The sequence below is a fragment of the Phyllobates terribilis genome, unplaced genomic scaffold (genome assembly GCF_046119375.1).
Source record: "Phyllobates terribilis strain yellow unplaced genomic scaffold, ASM4611937v1 Scaffold_3__8_contigs__length_932513732, whole genome shotgun sequence".
NCBI lineage: Eukaryota > Metazoa > Chordata > Amphibia > Anura > Dendrobatidae > Phyllobates > Phyllobates terribilis.
Genome location: NW_027362763.1, coordinates 860260411 through 860276080, shown reverse-complemented (window position 1 = coordinate 860276080; position 15670 = coordinate 860260411). Strand labels below are relative to the sequence as shown.

At 42.5% G+C, this 15670-nt stretch overlaps 1 protein-coding gene across 4 annotated transcripts; it reads left to right on the top strand.

The window, feature by feature from the left end:
• On the top strand, positions 1–6128 carry GEMIN6 (gem nuclear organelle associated protein 6). Of its 4 annotated transcripts, none has more exons than XM_073672590.1 (4): positions 1–124; positions 2021–2071; positions 4447–4588; positions 5728–6128. In XM_073672590.1, exons 2-4 carry the CDS (start codon positions 2047–2049, stop codon positions 6104–6106), a joined length of 546 nt encoding a protein of 181 aa, XP_073528691.1. In that variant the 5' UTR covers positions 1–124; positions 2021–2046; the 3' UTR covers positions 6107–6128. The 4 variants fall into 4 exon arrangements, with proteins under 4 accessions (XP_073528691.1, XP_073528690.1, XP_073528692.1 ...); XM_073672589.1 differs by having other exon boundaries at positions 69–221; XM_073672591.1 differs by having other exon boundaries at positions 103–217.
• The last annotated feature ends 9542 nt before the right edge of the window (positions 6129–15670 follow it).

The following is a 15670-nucleotide window of genomic DNA, read 5'->3' as shown; positions in this document are numbered from 1 at the left end:
CTGGGTGAGCGAGGCGGAAGGGACGTCACTGTGCGGCGCCCAGTGAGGCGCTCCAGGTGTGCGGGAGACACGTGATGTCCCCGGGGTGTGGCCGTCTCACTGCGCAGGACACTGTACGGACCATGTGAGTACAGTAGCACATGATGGCGGCAGGCTGCTGTGGGAGCGCAGGCTTCACCTGACACCTGCGTACCGCACATGTAGCTCATCTTCTCGGGCAGGTACACTCTAGTGTCCGCTGTTGTCAGCCATTTGTGGTGATCTCAGTTCTGAGAGCACCATAGTCATTTATGTATGCCATGGATTTTCTTGCTGATGGATGTTCGTAACAGAAGGCAAAGAGTACAGAGGTTCTCCACCTTCGGGGATGATCATACATTTTTTTACATCAAACCTAATTGCAAAAAAATATTTAAAATATTGCACCTTTTACCTCCTATATCCTTTTTGTTATGATGTCTATTGCTGGCTGCAGAATGAGCTAACTGAAAATCCGTCAGTGAGCTCGTTCTGATTTTCCTAGGGGAGAGTTTGTAGATCTTTTATCTGTCGTTCTACTCCTAGCTGACTTGTAAGCACAGGCCCGTAAACAGCAAATATTGCAAAGTTTTTAATGAAATCCAATTGGAAAAATGGCTTTGCGATACAAGAATGTGCGTTAAATTAAAAAATCCTCAAAGATGGACAACTTCTTAACCTAATCTGGACTGAACAGGTTAATCTCCACACTGCAGATAATTCTATGGCAGATCTGAACCAGAATTCAATGTCCTAAATCCACATGGAGTCATTGGCGCCATTAGGTGGAGCAAACCGGTGCAAGAAAGCAGAAGCAGAAACTGACATCTACTGCCAAATGGATGCTGCACTGACTTCTTTCTGTATGGCCGTCTGTGGAAGGGTATAAACTATATACACTATTGATGCCGCGAAGGAGGAACCCTAAGTTCACACAAGCATGTTTTCACTTCAATGGGAAAAAAAAGAGACAGGACATGGACTGATGTTAATCAGTGTGGTCGTTGACATGAATGTTTTCCCACACTGGTCAGCAGTCTGTGTGGAAGAAAATCTCAGCATGCACCAGTCTGATTGTCCTTAAAGGGTTGTCCCACCTCTGCTGATTGCTTCACGTCCCATCATAACTGGGGGCTGGTGTCCCCAATTTGAATGGTTAAGCATGCACTCTGCCTCTCCACTAAAGCGTGGGTGACTGAGGGACATGGACACTTATGATTTATGTGTAGAGGAGGAGGGGGCATTACAGGAATCTCAGCAAGTCAAAAAGGCGAGAAAAGAGCAGGCAGAACAGGGATCAACAAGACCGTGATCCTACAATGTCAGGACTAGAGGAGGCCTGACCAGTCAGTATCTACCCGTTACCCTATTATGTAGAGATAATCAAAAAGAATCAAAGGACCTCAATCCAGTGGGCACAGTAGTATGTGGCAGGCAGATGGGAGCCCTGAGAACCTCCTTCTACCTGCCGGCCACTCCTGGTTTGTAGGCCTGGCTCGACTTCATTATTGCTGTGTGAAGCACACATTATGTTGCAGCGGGCCTGCTAATAGTAAGAAGCGCTGAGGAGGTTCGCAGGGTTCCCATCTGATGGCCATGGGCTACTGACGTTGCTGCTGGACTAGCGGCCTGCCGTTCTTTCTGATCATCTCTAATGGCCAGGTTTGGATTACATTTGCACTACAGTACTGGTCCTGAATATTTGGTTCCTACACAATAGCACAATACAGTTATATGAAGAGACGGCTGTTACATGGCTGCATTTTGTGCCCGTATTGCCGATATAATGCCCAGAATAATAAATGCTCCCACTGATTTTCTATTAGTCTATAAGAGTTATTGTCGATGTTCAGATCCCTGCTACATCCATCACCCAGTGTAGTAATGGCAACAAAGACACTTTCTTTCTCTGGTTATTGCTGAAGATAACATTTTTTTGATTGGGATGTTGTGTTTTTATGTTGTGTCCATCTTTAACCTTTATTGATATTTTCTCTTCCAGATTTCAGCCAGTTGTCGTACAGTGCAATGGACACTGATATAGCTACGCAAGGTACAATGCGATTTATTGTAACATACTGGAATTAAAGGGGTTTTCCAAGATTTTGATATTGATGATCTATACTTTGGGTAGGCCATTAGCCAGGGCTGTGGAGTCGGTAAGCCAAACCTCTGACTCCAGCTCCGACTCCTCAATTTCCATGACACCAACTCCGACTCCCTGATACATGGTTCATGTTTAAGTGATACATTTACTGTAGCACAGATTCATCTCAGCTAAAAGTCTAGACCCTTAGATCAGGAATAGGACAGACATTTCTAGAACATTTCATAACTTTCCCAAATTCTTATGAAAAAAAATATTCCCCACAAACTGCATTGAACTACTCTACCCAATTTATTATATATTTTAGGAGTTGGAGTCGGTTAATTTTATACCAACTCTGATTCTAACTCCACCAAAATGGACACCAACTCCGACTCCACGTCTCTGACTCCACAGCCCTGCCGTTAGCATCAGAGCATTGGAGGTGTCACTGTTGACACCCCTACAAATGAGCAGATTGAAGGTCCTGGGGCATCGTATCCCCCTAATTTTTTACTGGATACAACTTCATTCAATTTTGTAGTTGATGCGCCTGATTCTAGGGAATCGGACTGAGCCGTAGTAGTAGGAAAAGCCTCTCCAGAATGGACAGCGCTGTAACCAGTAATAGGGGACACCACTCTCCAAGCTTCCTTCAACACTTTTGAGATCTAGCGCTAAGAAATATAAAATATACACCGCTTTCACTTACAAAAAAATAAAATAAAATGTGTGGAGGCCTCATGATCCACAGATTGTTGAAATATACAAGGTAACGTAAAACCGGGAACACATTCTGCCCTAGAAACAATACTTCTAGTATTATATCTCCTTTTATATGGAGGCACACTGAATATTCTGTATTAATTCATGAGAAAAAAAATATGGCCCAAGAAGGTGGAAATATCTTTAATAACACAATGGGCCCTATTCATCAAGTTGTTTATGACCAGCTTCGCCAAAGTTGTCAGAGCTGGGATGGTGGTTGGCGAAGTTTGCCCGTCAAAGTCCTCAAAATGTGCTCCACCACTTAAGTGGCGTAAATTATGCCAGAAATGTACTGAATTCTGACGGAGGCACACAGCAGTTGTCAGATGAGCAGAACTCATTACGTGGTTTGCGCCTCTTAATGAATCTGGTGCATCATGCTCCAGCGGTGCCTTCATTAAGACAAAAGAACATTCTTCATGTATCGAGCCCAATGTGTCCGACTAGCCCGGGATATCTCAGACACCTATTTTTATATATGTTTGTGTTTTACATTTATATTTGGTGACTTGGTATTAGACATTATAGATAATATCTTAGCGTTGATAGAAAATTAAAGTTTCCATATGCAAAGCAAAAAACACCTTCAACCACTGTGATATTTCCTTCAGTTTTTAATATCCGTGTACTCATTCTTTGCATACTGGGTCTCTACAGTTTACAATTAGATTAGGCTCTGTTCACAAATCTAGGAATTAAACCAGTATTCTTCTTTATTATTTTACATCCACTCGGGATAACAAAATATATCTACAGCAGGCACACAGACCTACGTGATACAGACTAACATCGTTTTTAATCGTGGTACCGAGAACAATATGATTGTTTTTTTGCAACGCATAGGTCTCTGAGCCTGCTGTAAATACTTTTTTAGCTGTAGTTGAGTTTAGGGGGTTTTCTTGTTTCAGAAAAGTCCCCTGGCTGCAGTTGTTTAAAAAAAAAAAAAATCAAAATACACGGGCTTTTCTCACCCTGTCCAGGTCCAGTACTGAGTCTCCGCCACTTCTATCGGTGTTTGTTATTGTCTGCAGTGCTGACATCACATCTACAGCGCTGCAACCAATCAGTGAGTTCTGCCTCAGTTGACTGTACGAGCTGCTGAGCTCAATGATTGGCAATCTGCAACGGAGGCTCTGAACCTCTACTACAGATACCCACATCTCAGAACGATTTCATATTTTCTAAAAGATGATGATCTTGGCTACAAACGTATTCAGATTAGCTTGTTTGAAACTAATTGTAAAAAAAAAAAAAATCCAGGAGACAATCAAGGATTGCCGTCTCCAGCTGTATCCGCCACGCAGATTAGTGAGGGATTGGTGGTACCATTTTTGATGCATATTTATTATTTCATTGGCAAAAAAATCAAATGCTGCCTATACCTCTAAGATCATGCAATAAAATAGGCATTACTCACCTATTCAGTCCTTGCCGGTTTTCCACAATGATGTTGCTTTCATCCCCCTTGACCGCTGGGCCCAGTCACTGCCTAGATGGACATACAGGTTTGGCACTATAGTCTCTATTTTTATTCTATTTTTGTTATAATTTTGCTTACCTATTTTTATTAATAGATGAACAGAATACTGTAACCAGTTGGACGGAGAGAACCCCACTGGAGTGGCAAGAATATGTGAACAAAGAAGTCACGGTTATAGCTGATGAGAAAAACGAATACCAGGGCTGGGTTGTCACCATTGATCCTGTGTCTGCAAGGTAAATATCATTACCAATTGAACAGTTGTTAATGGCAAAGAATAAATAATGACATAAAGCTGGTGGTATTGGTGTTCGACATAGAGCATGTGTTCTAGAGGAGCTAAATATTCAGGCAGGTTCATCCACCCTATGCACCCGCAGGTAATACAAGGGCGTGGGTGCTCATTCTAGGACACTCTCTTTTCCTTCTCACATTTGTTCTTCTACCTATGGCCCTACATTGCAGTGATTATGAGTTTCTCTTATGTAAATTACCTGTTCTTTTGTACAGAAAGGTCACATTACCAAGTCTGCAGAACTAGCTTTATGACTGCAGGCTACAGGCCCTTAGAAAGCAGGGTGGGGCATGTTGAGTTTCAGCATAGGTCAACTATTTTTTTTTTTTTTTTTTTTACAAAAAAAAAAGATTTTGATGTAGTTTCTGAACCCATATACATATCCCCTCCTAGTTTTGGCTTCTAAAACTGTATCTTTGAAAAAGTGTCCTCCTTAGTAGGGTTGGAAAACGAAGAAACCTCCAGCTCCCACGATCCAAATAAAATAATGGATGGTTTTATTAAATAATCCACCAAAAATCTGAACAAACACAGAGTGTAGATATTCGATTCAGATAGATCAATTGTGATCCTTCTTCATGGCTCCTCAATAGGGTTGTCCAGGTTTGGGACAAAAGTCTGCACACTCTCTATGACTGCAGACGGCCGAAGTGACTGCAGCATGAAGTGCGCACGCTATCACCATTCCTCAGTATTACCGGTGCAAGCAAACTGGCGATCTGTGATCTGCATACCTGTGGAAACTTGCCTATTAGACTCCTGATCTTCTCTCAATTGACTCCTATTGAGAGAAGCCAAACGAATTCAGTTGGCAAATGACCGCAAGTAGGCAAATGATGCGACCGCCCACTCACATCGGGAATACCAAGTTATCGAGACACTTCGGTAGTCTGCAGCCACATGGAGTAACTGCAGACTTTTGTCTCAAGCGTGGACAACCACTTTAAGGCATAGAACATCACCACATTTTCTTGAAAAAAATAATAAAAACACAATTAAATGGCATCTTTAAAAAGAAACCCGTCCGCACTAGGTGTGTGAATGTTCCCTTCCGCACTGATTCATGGATATCTCTTTTAGTGTTGTCCTGGTTAACTTTGAAGACAATCAGAAGATATCCGTCCGCATGGTGATGGGGCACGCAGTGCAAAAGGTGGAAATACTGAAAGACTCTGATGAAGTCACCAAACAGAAACTTCTAAATATCTTCAACCTTGAGGGAAGCAGCAGCAGCACCTACAAGAAGGAGGATCTGGAGACCAAGAAGCTCAATCTGAAAGGCTGGCTGCAGCAGAACAACATCCCAGTCACCGAACAGGGGCCGACTACGAGGACATTGTGTGTTGCTGGTGTATTGACTATTGACCCTCCGTACGGCCCAGAAAACTGCAGCAGCACTAATGAAATCATATTGTCTCGCGTACAAGGACTACTACAGGGTTATATGACAAGCCAATAAATTAAAACCATGTCGGCCACAATCTCTCCCATGTATTATTCTTGTCATGCGTAACGTGACAAGAATACCTGTGAAATGTACGACAACTCGTTGATGGATCCATCCACCTTTTTTATTCTAATGTATCTAAAATGAAACATTTCTACTTATTTTGGAGAGAAATTTATCAAAGGGTGTACTTAAGGTTTTGTTGAAAATGTTGCAGCATGCCATTCTTATTCCAAAATGTGCAAATTGCTACTACTTTATGCCACTATTGCTACTCTAAATAGTGGGTGTAACCCGGGCATGGTTTGCTATGCAAACACGCTTTAAGCCACAGTTATGATTTGCAACTTTTTATTAAGTTGTAAATTCACTCCAGTAAAGGGTGGAATAAAAAAATTGGAAAATCGGCCTCAGACAAAAGTGTTATATTGAAAGATGTGCTATATTTGTCAAATGCTGTAGGACACTTTACATTTTGCAAAAATGACAACAATGGAGCCACAAGGAAAAAACTGACTTAAAAAATTTCTCTCATCATCAATTCACGACTTTGTGTCTACAACGCCTTTGCAGCTTGCAGGATCTTACCACAAAGTTTATAGTCTATTGCCATACCAACATATAGGTCTGCATAGGCACTGTAGACACAGTTTACATTAACCCCTTAACGACCGCTGATGCTCACAAAAACGGCTGCTGGTAAGGGGTCTTATTCCCAGGGCTGTGGAGTCAGAGTCGTGGAGTTGGAATCGGTATAAAATGGATCGACGTCAACTCGCAAATATATAGTAAATTGGGTACAGTAGTTCAATGCAGTCTGTGGGGAATATTTTTTCATAACAATTTGGGAAAGTTATGAAATGTCTTATAAATGTCTGTCCTATTCCTGATCTAAGGGTATAGACTTTTAGCTGAGATGAATCTGTGCTACAGTAAATTTATCGGAGGTTTGGCTTACCGACTCCACAGTCCCGCTTATTCCCTCATCGGTAATAAGTGTATAGCGCCCCTCAGAGTCGGAAAATCTCTGTGGTTTCAGCTACCGGGAATAGCTGAGACCCTGGAGAACACAATCGGGGCTGGTTTTTACGGTGCCCGATCACTTGATTTCCGCTATTCAACGAATAACAACGATCACGTAAAAAAAAATGCAATCAGAATTAAAAATCATTTCTCTTCTTACATGATCTAATATGTCAGAGGAGAGAGAAATGGTGTCCCCAAGCCCCCCTCGGTACTGTAAACTTCATTCCCCGACCCTCCTCCTCCTCCTCTTCACAAAGCAAAATGGCGGGTTCATGCACTGTGTCCCCACCAAGATCTGTCGGCACCCGGTAAGGTCAGAAGCCAATTTGATTGGTTCCTGACATTTGAATACTGAGAGAGACCCAATCACAGTGATCAAAACCCCAATATTTGGTAAATATGGCAACACTTGGGCTGTGCCTCTGCTTCCCTTATAGTTGTTCTGGGAGAGAAGAGAGATACATTATGTCTAAGTGCTGTCCTGTCAGAGAAAAAAAATCTAATTTCTAGATCAATTCCAATAAATCTTTCCCCAATCTCCTAATCACCCCCTTGATCATCACCCACCTCCACGTGTCATCCACCTAGTCAAATATAACAATTCTAAAATATATATATTTTTAATCTTTCATTCTTTGCTATTAGAGTTTTTTCAAAATCCCCCCCCACCAAAAAAAAAAAATACTAGTGTTTGATTAGGTTTACTAGTTTTAGATTAGATTTAGGTTTTTATTTTGTTAGGCAAAATAATAATATAACAGCTTCCCGACCGCCCCCTCTATATAAACGTCGGTGCTGCCTGGGCTCTGTGCAGCGCCGACGTTTATAAACGGTCGGTGGTCCCGCAGCGCTCAGGACCCCCAGGGTCCTGCAGGCGCTGCGGTTGCGTTTCAGATCAGTAGCAGTGATTGGATCAGGTCCCAATGATGTTAACCCTTTGCTATCTTCTAGATGCCACAATCTATAGCGATCGCGGCATTTAGAAGATAGTGAGAGGAGAGGGGGTCGTCCACTTACCTCTCCGATGGCCCCCTGATGTCTGAGAGGACCTGCCGTTGTCATGTCAGCCGGAGGTCACATGACCGCCTCCAGGTCTGCCATGTACGGTGTCCTGCAGCTCAAGTCTAGCAGGAGACACTGACAGTGTGATACTGTCAGCAAAGCTCTCATGCAATGCAATACATGTCTATTGCATGAGAACAGTGATTAGAAAAATAAAAATTAATGTCCCATACAGGGACTAAGTAAAAATGTAAAAAAATAAAATATTAAACCAATAAATCCGTATGTTTATGAAAAAACAAAAAAAGTGCACAAATTTGGTATTGCCGCGTCTGAAACAACCCAATCTATAAAACTGTCACACTAATTAACTCCTTCTGTGCACACCGTAATAAAAATAAATAAAAAACGGAGCAAAAAACTCTTTTTTTCATCATATCGCCAAACAAAAAGTGGAATAAAATGCGATCAAAAAGCAAAATGGAAATAAAAATGGTACCGCTGAAAATGTCATCTTGTTCCGCAAAAAAAAAGCCGCCATACAGCTCCATCAGCCGAAAAATAAAAAAGTTAGAGCTCTCAGAATAAAGCGATGCAAAAAAAATATTTTTCCTATAAAATTCTTTTATTTTGTAAAAGCGCCAAAACATAAAAAAAAAATATACGGTAAGTGTAGTATCACTGTAAACGTACTGACCCGAAGAATAATGCTGCCTTATCACTTTTACCACACGCAGAATGGCATAAAAAAAAAACTCGAAAAACAATTCCTGAATTCTTGTTTTTTTGTTCATTTTACCTCCCAAAAAATGGAATAGAAAGCGATCAAAAAATGTCACGTACCCAAAAATGGTACCAATAAAAATGTCAACTCGTCCCGCAAAAAACAAGCCGTCACATGACTGTCGGCCGAAATATGGAAAAATTATGGCACTCAAAATATGGCGATGCAAAAACTAGATTTTGCAAAAAAAGCGTCTTTTAGTGTGTGACAGCTGTCAGTCATAAAAACCCAATATAAATCTGGTATCTCTGTAATCGCACCGACCCGAAGAATAAAGTAATCTCATCACTTATACCGCATGAGGAACAGCGTAAAAAATAAATAAAACCAATTCTTCACCTGCTACTGATTTGTTTATTATGTCTCCCAAAGATCGCAGTAAGGCTCTGCTCACATTTATCCTGCGCTCTGCGCTGAGCACTTACACCAGAGTTTCCGTGTAAATCTCTGAAATACGTGATTCAGATGGAACCCATGACAGAAGATTCCCTGTAATGAGGCAGATATAGGCCACTGTGGATGCCGTCTGGCTTGTGATCCCACGGTGTCAGTTTTTTAGGCGTGCATAAAAGTGCAGTTGGCTACAGTTTTGTGCACTTCTGAAAAAAAGGACACCGCTAAACAGAGGCCAGACGGAATCCAGAGTAACTCTGCTGCCTCATTACAGTGAATGGATCCCGCAGGGGTTTCATCTGAATTACATCACTTGGAAATTTAGATGGAAACCCCAATGTAAGTGCTCAGCCTAGAGCGCCGGATAAACAATATGTAAAATGTTCCCAATAAAAGATTCAACTCAAGCTAGTCCCCACTCAGGTCCGTTATCTGTTAAAAATATAAGGGACTTCCAAGTTACTGGTAGCAGAAAGGCTCTGGAAAAGCGAAATGGCCCTTGCCCCCCAAAGAAATTCAGAAAATTTTGTGCTCCCAAATCCAAATGCCTATTCTGCAATAATTTGTTCTCCAATTGTCAAATAGCGCTCCGTCCCCCCCAGATCTCGCCGTATGGCTGAGCGGTACGATACAGCCACATATGGGGTATGGCCACGTTTAGAAGAAATTGTGTGACTCATTTTGGCACCATTTTTACCCATTGCCTTGTGTGAAAATGTAAATTCTGAGGGTAAAACATTTTTTTGTGGTAAAAATATAATTATGTTTTCTTCACTGCCCAATGGTATAAATTTAAAAATGAAAAAATACTCACTACTTCCCTAGATGAATTCCTTGAGAGGTGTAGTTTACAAAATGGGGTCACTTGTGGGGGTTTCTGCTGTTTCGGCATGTCAGCGACTCTTCATATGTGACATGGTGTCTGCAACCTATCCCAGCCAACATAGCGCTCCTTTCTCTTCCGAACCCTGCCGTACACCAAAGCAGTGGTTTTCCCCCACATATGGGGTATCGGCGTACTCAGGAGAAATTACACAACAAATTTCATGGTGCAATTTCTCCTGTTAGCCTTATGATAATGCAAAATTAGGGGATGAAGAACATTTTTTGTGGGAAAAATGTGAAAATTTTATTTTTACGGCTCAATATTATAAACTTCTGTGAAGCACCTGGGGGTGCAAGGTGCTTACAACACATCTAGATAAGTTCCCTAAGGGGTCTAGTTTCCAAAATGGTGTTCACTTGTGGAGGGTTTCCACTGTTTAGGCACATCAGAGGCTCCCCAAATGCGACATAGCGTCCGCTAATTATTCAAACAAATTTTACATTCAAAATGTCAAATGGCGCTCCTTCCCTTCCGAACCCTGCAGTGCGCCCAAACAGTGGTTTTCCCTCACATATGGGTTATCAGCGTGCTCATGAGAAATTGCACTACAAATTGTGTAGTCCATTTTTTCCTGTTACCCTTGTGAAAATAAAAAAATTGGGTCTAAAGTAACATAAAGTAAAAGTTAAATGTTCATTGTTTTCCTCCACATTCCAAAAATTCCTGTGAAACACCTGAAGGGTTAATAAACTTCTTGAATGGGGTTTTGAGCACCTTGAGGGGTGCAGTTTTTAGAATGGTGTCACTTTTGTGTATTTTCTGTCATAAAGGCCCCTCAAAGTCACTTCAAATAAGATGTGGTCCCTAAAAAAATGTTTTTGTAAATTTTGTTGGAAAAATGAGAAATCGCTGATCAACTTTTAACTCTTAGAACTTCCTAATAAAAAAAAAATGTTGGTTCCAAAATTGTGCTGATGTAAAGTAGACATGTGGGAAATGTTATTTATTAACTATTTTGTGTGACATATCTCTCTGATTTAAGGGCATGAAAATTTAAAGTTTGAAAATTGCAAAATTTTCAACATTTTCGCCAAATTTCCAATTTTTTCACAAATAAACGCAGGTGATATCGAATAAATTTTACCACTATCATGAAGTCCAATATGTCACGAAAAAATAATCTCGGAATCAAGGGAATCCGTTGAAGCGTTCCAGAGTAATTACTTCATAAAGTGACAGTGGTCAGAATTGAAAAAATTGGCCTGGTCACGAAGGCGAAAACAGGCTCTGGCACGAAGTGGATAATGTAATATAAAAATTCATTTCATATATATTCAGCTCTGGCTCAGGATAGCACGCGTGCTGGGTCACGCGTGCAATAGATTTTAAGTGCAATAGTTAAAAGTGCAGTTATACATGGCCAGAAGCTGATAATCCACTCTCCTCTCTTCTTCTTCTTCTTCACACAGGTATTTAATTCATCCATCCGTTTGTGTGCTGTCTGATAAGTCATATTCTCTAGCAACATTTTTCCATGGTATTTAATTCCTTGGTCCTCCTTATTTTTGTCTTTTTTGTTTTTGTTGTCTTGTTTCTATTTTAAAATGTTCAAAGCCTTCTATATTACTGTTTTATGGCCTCTGTGTTTATCTTACATAGCATTGCCTGCTCTAGCCCTGTGCTAATTGGCTAATTACTCAGTATGACCAAATGGTGCTGGACTCTAGCAGACATTTCATTTCATATATATTCTGCTCTGGCTCGGGATAGCACACGTGCTGGGTCACGCGTGCAATAGATTTGAAGTGCAATAGTTAAAAGTGCAGTTATACAGGGCAGGAGACAGGTAAGGTGCATAAGAGATTCATACAAACATGCTTCTCGGTCAGTCATACTGCATTATGCATTAGTCTTATCAATCTGCTTTTTATTTGTTTTCACTTCTGCTTTCTCACAACTCGCCCGCCCTTTAACACATTCTGTGCACTCACTCTATATCAGCCCCTCCCTTCTCCCCTCTCCCATGTATAACTCTGAGGCTCTACTGACATTCCTCACCCACTGCAAACAATCCTCTACCTCCATACAGCACTCAAAACGTTCGTACAAATCATTGCACCACCTGCTCTTTCTCTTCTTTCTCCTTTTACTAGTCGCAGGCGACATCTCCCCCAACCCTGGGCCCCACTCCACTAGCATACATTACTCTCCTCCAGCTGCATATAGAAACCCTGCTAATCGTATTAACGTTCAGTGCATGCCCTCTCCTATCGATTTCCATTATGCTCTCTGGAATGCATGGTCGTCTGTGTGTAACAAACTAACTTACATCCATGATTTTTTCCTCTCTAATTCCCTTAACCTTCTGGCTATCACTGAAACCTGGATTCAGCAGCCAGACACCACCACTGCTGCTGCTCTCTCGTTTAGTGGGCTGAAATTTTCACATACCGCCAGACCTGGCAACAGACAGGGTGGAGGTGTTGGTCTGCTCCTTTCCTCACAATGTGCTTTCCAGGTCATCCCCCCAGTTCCCTCACTTATGTTTCCTTCCTTTGAAGTCCACACCATCAGACTCTTTAAACCCTTCTCCCTGCGAGTGGCAGTTGAGTATCGCCCTCCAGGCTCCTCCCGCCAGTTCTTGGATCTCTTTGCCACCTGGCTTCCTCACTTTCTATCCTGTGACATCCCCACCCTCATCATGGGCGACTTTAACATCCCCATCGATGATCCCCTCTCCCTATCTGCCTCTCATCTACTTTCTCTAACCTCTTCATTCTGTCTCTCACAGTTTACTAATTCTCCTACCCATGAAGACGGGAATACTCTGGACCTGTTTTTTTTCAGTCTCTGCTCGCTGGATGACTTTACTAACTCCCCTCTCCCGCTCTCGGACCACAACCTTCTTTCCTTCTCTGTTAAGAATTGTCTCCTCACCCGGGACACCCCCACTTACCACACTTATAGGAATACACGTACCATTAATACCCAGCAGCTTATGGACAATCTCCACACGTCTTTAGCGCCCATCTCCTCCTCCTGTCCAGACTTAGCATTGTCACACTACAATAATACACTGAAGAGTGCCCTAGATGAAGCAGCTCCTTCTACTCGCAGAAAGACCCGACACAGACAACGGCAGCCCTGGCACAAGATGCAAACACGTTTTCTTCAACGTTGCTCAAGGTGTGCTGAGCATCAGTGGAGAAAATCTCTTTTAGCAGAGGACTTCATCCACTATAAATTCATGCTCAAAATCTATAACTCTGCCCTTCATCTGGCCAAACAATCCTACTTCACCACCCTCATCACTTCAATGTCCAACAATCCAAAACGACTTTTCGAAACCTTAAACTCCCTCCTGAAACCTAAAGCACAGGCCCCCACCACCAACCTCAGCGGGGAGGATCTGGCCACTTATTTCTTTGAAAAAATCAACCACATCCATCAGGACATCTCAGCCCAATCTCCTCAGTGCCTGGATCCCCTTCCCTGCTGCACTTCAAGCTCACTTGCCATCTTTGAGCCTGTTACAGAAGAAGAAGTTACCCAGCTCCTCGCTTCTTCTCGGCCTACAACCTGTAACAGTGACCCCATTCCTTCACATCTCCTGCAGTCCCTCTCACAGGTGGTCACCACTCACCTGACTAAAATATTTAACCTCTCTCTTTCTTCAGGTATCTTTCCCTCCTCATTTAAACATGCCATCATAACCCCTTTACTAAAAAAGCCATCCCTGGACCAGAACTGCACTGCTAACTACAGACCTGTCTCTAATCTTCCTTTCATCTCTAAACTCCTGGAACGCTTGGTCCACTCCCGTCTAATCCGCTATCTCTCAGATAACTCTCTCCTTGACCCTCTACAATCTGGTTTCCGCTCCTTACACTCCACTGAAACTGCCCTCACTAAAGTCTCTAATGATCTACTAACAGCCAAATCCAAAGGTCACTTCTCCCTGCTGATTCTCCTGGATCTCTCTGCAGCATATGACGCTGTGGATCACCAGCTCCTCCTCACTATGCTCCGCTCTATAGGCCTCAAGGAAACCCTTCTCTCCTGGTTCTCCTCCTACCTCTCTGACCGCTCCTTCACTGTATCTTTTGCCGGCTCCTCTTCCCCTCCTCATCCCCTTACTATCGGTGTTCCGCAGGGTTCAGTCCTAGGCCCCCTCCTCTTCTCTCTATACACTGCCCCTATTGGACAAACAATCAGCAGATTTGTGTTCCAGTATCATCTCTATGCTGACGACACCCAATTATACACTTCTTCCCCTGACATCACCCCTACCCTAATACAAAACACCAAGGATTGTTTGTCTGCTGTGTCTATCATCATGTCCTCCCTCTATCTTAAACTGAATCTCTCCAAAACTGAACTTCTTGTGTTTCCCCCCTCTACTAACCTAACTCTACCTAACATCGAAATTACCTTGGAGGGTTCAACCATAACTCCCAAGCAGCACGCCCGCTGCCTTGGGGTCATATTCGACACTAACCTTTCCTTTACTCCCTATATCCGATCACTCACTCGCTCTTGTCACCTGCATCTTAAAAACATCTCCAGAATCCGATCTTTTCTCACTTTTGAAACTGCTAAAACTCTTACTGTCACTCTTATTCACTCTCGTCTGGACTACTGCAACTCTCTTCTGATCGGTCTCCCTCTTACCAAAATTTCCCCTCTCCAATCTGTCCTGAATGCGGCAGCCAGGGTCGTATTTCTGTCCAGCCGCTTCACCGATGCCTCCACCTTGTGCCAGTCATTACACTGGTTACCCATTCGCTACAGGGTCCAATATAAACTCATTGCTCTCACCCACAAAGCTCTCCACAGTTCTGCACCACCTTATATCTCCTCTCTCATTTCAGTCTATCATCCTACACGTGCCCTCCGTTCCACAAATGACCTAAGACTAACATCCCCCATAATCCGAACCTCGCACCTCCGTCTCTAAGACTTCTCTCGTGCTGCGCCAGTTCTCTGGAATGCTCTACCCCAGACGATCCGATTGATGCCTATCCCCGATGTCTTCAAGCGCGCTTTAAAAACCCATCTCTTTAAACAAGCCTACCACCTCAAATACCCAGTAAACTAACTTTCCCCTGTTCCCTCCTAAATAATATCCAGAATCTGCTCCCTACTGTTCATCTGTCTCTACACCCTCCATGCACACGATAACTGCACTCGGTAATTGAGTATTGCACTTGAACATACCGGCTGATGACCGGATCATACAGCTTTATATGATAATCCCGACTTATTATAATTGCCAGACCTGAAATAACAAGCACTTTCCACCTATTGTGTCCCCCCATTTCCTTGTAGAATGTAAGCTTGCGAGCAGGGACCTCACTCCTGATGTAACTGTTTAAACTGTCTCACCTTGTATTGAATTTATTGTTTGAACATGTCCCCGCTTAATTGTAAAGTGCTGCGGAATATGTTGGCGCTATATAAATAAAAATTATTATTATTATTATAATAATGGCTTGCATAATGTTTACTGCGGAGCAAGTGTACATCCTGTTTTGCTCCAGCTGTT

Bases quoted from the DNA above. Each gene is read 5' to 3' on its own strand.
- GEMIN6 (XM_073672590.1), top strand. From the start codon at position 2,047: ATGGACACTGATATAGCTACGCAAG. The intron at 2,072-4,446 runs GTACAATGCGAT...TTTTATTAATAG, and splicing joins CACTGATATAGCTACGCAAG to ATGAACAGAATACTGTAACC. The intron at 4,589-5,727 runs GTAAATATCATT...TATCTCTTTTAG, and splicing joins ATTGATCCTGTGTCTGCAAG to TGTTGTCCTGGTTAACTTTG.